The following is a 6,000-nucleotide window of genomic DNA, read 5'->3' as shown; positions in this document are numbered from 1 at the left end:
TTCCCTACAATTTCTCTTATTATTAACAGATTCCATTAATGTAGTACATTTGTTACAATTTATGAACATTTATTGATGCATTATTATTAGCAAAAGTCCATAGTTTTCATTAGCGTTCATTCTTTGTGTTTTCCAGTTTTATGGATTTTGATAAATGCATAGTGTCATGTATCCATCATTACAGTGTCATGCAAGATAGCTTCACTGCATTAAAAATATTCTGTGCTCTACCTATTCATGACTTTCCCCCTCCCCTGAACACTGGGAAACCACTGATCTTTTTACTGTCTTTATAGTTTTGCCTTTTCCAGAATGCCATATATATGAAATTATATAGTATGTAGTCTTTTTATACACGTTGTTCACTTAGCAATTTGCATTTAGAGTTCTTCTGTCTTTTTATGGCTTGACAGCTCAGTTCTTTATGCTGCTGAATATTATTCCTTTATACACATGCACCAGTCTGTACATTTTTTTAATTAAATGGTTAAAAGTGTGGGTTTATATATTTTGTTTCAAATGACTAATTTCTTTTATAATTGAAAGCATGCTATATAATTTTTTTGTTTTTTTCCCTTTAATAATTAGGATATAACTTTTTTAGGCAATGCTAAGTAAATTTTGATGTATGTCTAGTCAATCCTATTAATGTATACCTGTAGAACAACATTTTTGGAATAATATAGTAGTTTTGTTTTAATATATGTTACTTGAATTGTTTCCTCACTTTTGCTAATATATATTATGAATTTAAAAGTACTTTACCAGTTTAAAGCATACTCACTGACACGTTTTATATGTGGTGAAATTTTGCTTTCCCTGTGCCCAGGAGGAGGGTGGGTTGCAAAGTTAAATGGCACATGATAAACTATGCTGAATTCAACCACCAAAACAGGAGCAAACCACCACTCTATTTTTTCCTTTCTTTTTTTTTTAACCTGGAATCCTTGTTTCTTATATTATCACTTTCCTTCCCTAACAAACTTGTTTATTTTTTCAAACCATCTCCCCTTTGTTGAAAATGCTCTATTTGCATTAACTCTGCACCTGACCATCTAAATTCTGAGACTATAATCTATCCTGCCCTTGCTTCTATATATTTCCCTTTCCATCTCTACATTCATTCTACAAGAATGAATGAATGAATGAATGATGTCTCCATGATTCCAATTCTGGTTTCTGAGATGCATGACATGGTTAGTTCTAGGTATAGATTCCAAAAGCTTAGGTTTGTGTCCTTGGTTCCAATGCTCAATTAGTTCTATGACAATGAACAAGTTTTTAACTTCTGTGGTTTCAGTTTCCTTATCAAAAAATGGGAATAAGAGTAGTATTGCATAAGAATTAAATGTAACAGTTCAAGTAACCTTCTTAGCACAATGCCTGCTGCATAGCAAATGCTCAAGTAGTATGAACAATTATTATTGTTAAATTGACTTGACTTATGAATGTGAAATATGATTGTACTCTTGCCAGGACCCTGAAGATTTGTTTTTCCTTGCTGGTTGTTAGGAAATATCTTTCCCTCTCCATTGCTACTCTCAAAGATATTCTATCCAAGCATCTCCCACCACCACCCACCCACAACGCACAAGTGCACACAAACACATACTCATAATATTGTCAACAAACTTAGCCTCTCAGAGAAGGTTCTTTCTTCAGTCCTCCAACAATCCCTGAGACAAGGAAACAGTAGAGGACCAATTTCATTCTTCTTTAAAACAAATAAATTTATTTATTTTATTTATTTATTTTTGGCTGCGTTGGGTCTTCGTTGCTGTGCACGGGCTTTCTCTAGTTGCGGAGAGCGGGGGCTACTCTTCGTTGTGGTGCGCGGGCTTCTTATTGTGGTGGCTTCTCTTGTTGCGGAGCACGGGCTCTAGACGCGCGGGCTTCAGTAGTTGTGGCACGCGGGCTCAGTAGTTGTGGCGCATGGGCTTAGTTGCTCCATGGCATGTGGCATTTTCCTGGACCAGGGCTCGAACCCGTGTCCACTGCATTGGCAGGTGGATTCTTAACCACTGTGCCACCAGGGAAGCCCAAGGACCAGTTTCATTCTGTTGTACATCTTTCTGTAGTTCTTTAAGATGAGCATTTCCATATATTCTCTGAATGCTCCATATGGTTATAAAAATAAAAGAAATACAGATTCCCATCATAGGTTGGAATAGATGCCTTTGTTACTTCAAAATACTGTAATTATTTATTTCAATATGTTAGAGCTTAAGTTCATCCCTGACAGATGGTTAAAACATGGCGAGTGAAAAGCATTAGTAATTTAACATATTTAAGCTACCTGGAAAATTAGCAACTTTGTGACAATTGAAAAACTCATTTCCTAATGCGATTTACGCAAGGCTGCAAGGATTTTCTTTAAATAATATAAAACAAATTAGAGATAGTAACAAAATTCAGGGGCCGTAAACAAAATCACATTAAAAGAGGATTTTCACAATGTTAACTATTTAAAGAATAAAACATTTTAACTGTGCTCTATAGTTTTAAAACCAAAAAAATAAATGTTTCTCGATTATCAAATTATTATAAACAATTTGAGGTAGTTATTATTATTTACAATTTGACCAAAGTATTTATAAAGTCATAATTGATATTGTTTTTAAAGTTTAAATTAAAGGTATTATGAGCAGGTTTAGTAGCATAATAATCCTAAATGTACTAAATAATACTAAATGTACAATGGTTTCTTCAGTGTTTTTCATCCTATACAGTTTTTTCTTTCTATATCTACTTGCAATAACTGCTGATTTGTTAATCTAGAAACTCATAGAAATGAGTAGCAGAGTAAATCAGATGCTTCACTTCAGAGTTAAGAATGCTTTAAGTGTTAACATGACTGTTGCTGAGACAATTCTTGAGTGTAAAGTCTTTGTTTTATTTAATATGGTTACTACTTTGTTGTGACTTAGAACACTTTTTTTTCCTTTTCTGTGTTTCTCTCTATAGAAAGCTGACCTTGCAGTTGCTCCACTGGCTATTACCTACGTTCGAGAGAAGGTCATCGACTTTTCCAAGCCCTTTATGACACTTGGAATAAGTATTTTGTACCGCAAGCCCAATGGTACAAACCCAGGCGTCTTCTCCTTCCTGAATCCTCTCTCCCCTGATATCTGGATGTATATTCTGCTGGCTTACTTGGGTGTCAGTTGTGTGCTCTTTGTCATAGCCAGGTAACATCCTCACTTTTGTGATTTTTTTGGCAATTGTTACCTCCTTTTTCTAACTAATAATTGTCAAAAGTCACAATCAATGTTACTTTTCTTTTTCTTTATTTCCCATGCGGTGCTGGAGAATAATGAACTTTTAAGAGTCATAAAACTTATTAAAATTTACTCTGATGCCTTTTTGGCAGAAAGCATGCTGGCTGTGTCAGTAAGCTATAAGTGTGGTAGAGTTTACTCTTCTGAATAAGAAGCTAGAAACAGTTCAATTCACAGTGATATAAAAATTATTTCCTCATTTTGAAAATTTATCTTGAGCCAGGTAGCAAAACACTATGTTTTACTTATTTGAATTAATAAAACAGTTATAAGAAAAATCAAAATGGTAACATTTAAAAGGAGGCTTTTAAAAACAGATAAACAAAGGCTAGTTAAAAATAAGCATTTTAAGTATAAAAAGACTACCATGATTTTCTATATAAAATTTGTCTTTTTTTTTTTTTTGTTCACAGAATATATCACCACAAAAAATTGCCTTTTTTTTTTTTTTTTGCGGTACGCGGGCCTCTCACTGTTGTGGCCTCTCCCGTTGTGGAGCACAGGCTCCGGACGCGCAAGCCCAGCGGCCATGGCTCACGGGCCCAGCCGCTCCGCGGCACGTGGGATCCTCCCGGACCACTTGTGTCCCCTGCATCAGCAGGCGGACTCTCAACCACTGCGCCACCAGGGAACCCCATAAATTGCCTTATTTTTGTTGACATGTGGGGTATATTTCAATCATAGCATCAGAAACTCAAATGCCTAAGTGAAAAAATACGTTTTTATATTTTTATAATGGCTTTTAAAATCTATGATATAGCTCAATATATGTTGCTTTTGTTACTTTATTGTTACTCTGGAAGTGGAAATTTGTAATCATTTTTCATTTATGCTTACCTCACTACCAAATTTTCGACAGATAGATTATTTTGATATGCTTTAGCTTATTTTTACCTTAATTAAGGAGATTAAAACTATCCCTGGGCTCAGAGCTCTACTGTTACTTGAATGACTTTGGAAGTCACATACTCATTATAGTCTTTGAATTTTTATATTCTATTAGATATCAGAAAACTCTAAATCCAAGATGAATTAGAATGCTACATATAATTTTTTCATGTTGATAATAATACTTGTAATGTATAAATATAAATATTTTTACATTAAATTCAAAATTAAGTATTAAATATGTGGGTTATTTTTTCAATTAATTTATGTGGGTTCTTCTGATCAATTATCACTAAGGATATTTGTCCTTCCTTGAACTTTTTTTAATGAAGTCATATTTTTTTTCCAAGCAGTGAAAAACACTTAGTTTATTCAATTAAAAAATAAATAAAATCAATTTTAGAAGTAGCATAATATTTTTGATATATTTTTATATGTTTACATTTTATAGTTATGCATATAGATATTTCTGATACATTTACACATAAATGTTATACGGATTATAATTTTCCACCTAATAGGTTCAATATTAACACGAGTCCTTCAGAAAATTATCAGTTGTATTTGACTGAGAATTTGTATTGGAACCATATATGCATATAGCATTTGTAGCAATATGGTAGATTGAGTTAAAATTTTTATTTGAAGTTTAGAGTTTTTCCCCCCAAATGAGAATTTGGAGTATGAAGTTCATAAACTTTTAGCTCCAGTTTTTTCCATAGCTTGTACAAATAAAAAAGCCTTCTCATTTTTGAGCATGTTTGGACCAATTGCATCTTTTTTATAGTGACCAACACAAGCCTTCCTGTTTTATATGTGTGCAGAGAAGTGAGTTCACAGATTACAGCTTAAATAATTCAATGACTAGAGAACTCTACAGCCTTCCCACAGAACAAAAAGAAAAAAATAAATATTTTGAAGTATAGAAAAAACATTTCTTGATGTCTGCAGGTACACCTGTTCCCTCTTAATCAAATTAACTAAAGTTCTCAGGAAGGATATAAATAAAGCCTAGAGGAACATGTCCTGAGACAGTTGTGAGGCAATTATGTGGCCATCAATCAAGCTGAATTAAGTTCTAGTAGCAGTTTCCAGGGAATCCTAAGCAAAGACTATTGTGTTACCTCAAATTCAAATTAGAAATTTTAGATATTTCTAAATTTCTGAGCCCAAATCTTCTAAAATTAGATTCAAAAGCAGATAGTGAAACATCTGAATTTTTTTCCAGCTTAAAAGAATATTAGCAAATAGAGACATGTGGTATGGACATGCACTTATCTAACTTCTAAAAATTTCTAAAACTCTCACTTTATATCAAGTAATATAATATCTGTAGAATTATGATAACCTGTATTAATTTTACACGAAAGAAATTCATCCATGTCTTTCTATCTGAGAACATAACTTTAACTGGTGTGCCATTTTTTAGGGTCTTTGAATTTTAGAATATTACTGTTGAATTTTGTCAGTGATTAAATGAATGGATTTGAAAATGATTCTATTTCAGCATCTTATTCAACAATGTGAAATGAAGTTTAATATCTTCATTTATGGGCAAATAACAAATATTCTATTAAATAATAAATAATATAGGATATCCTATATTAAGTAATAAATAATATTATATCTTCTTGGTAAAGTAATATGTAATATAAAAATCAATTCTTTACAGATTATCTCAGAATATTTTCTTCAATTCTCAACATTATTATAATCTTGTATAAATATTGTCAAATTAAAAGCCACACTAAAACTCAGATTAAAAGAAAGTTTCTTGAGTAGAGTCCATTTAAATTCTAAACTGAACGTCCAAAACCAGATGATTTTGTATAAG

General features: G+C 32.5%; 1 protein-coding gene across 3 annotated transcripts in view; it reads left to right on the top strand.

The window, feature by feature from the left end:
- Positions 1–6,000, top strand: part of GRIK2 (glutamate ionotropic receptor kainate type subunit 2) — a 668,512-nt gene that overhangs the window by 516,505 nt on the left and 146,007 nt on the right. For all 3 annotated transcript variants that reach the window (XM_007465776.1, XM_007465777.1, XM_007465778.1), the window contains exon 11: positions 2,965–3,188. In XM_007465776.1, coding sequence (XP_007465838.1) covers positions 2,965–3,188 — 224 coding nt within the window. The remainder of the gene's footprint in view (positions 1–2,964; positions 3,189–6,000) is intronic.

This window comes from Lipotes vexillifer, unplaced genomic scaffold (genome assembly GCF_000442215.2).
Source record: "Lipotes vexillifer unplaced genomic scaffold, Lipotes_vexillifer_v1.1 scaffold732, whole genome shotgun sequence".
In the NCBI taxonomy this organism is placed as follows: domain Eukaryota; kingdom Metazoa; phylum Chordata; class Mammalia; order Artiodactyla; family Lipotidae; genus Lipotes; species Lipotes vexillifer.
Note: the sequence above shows the minus strand (reverse complement) of the source record. Positions and strands in the feature narration are given on the sequence as shown.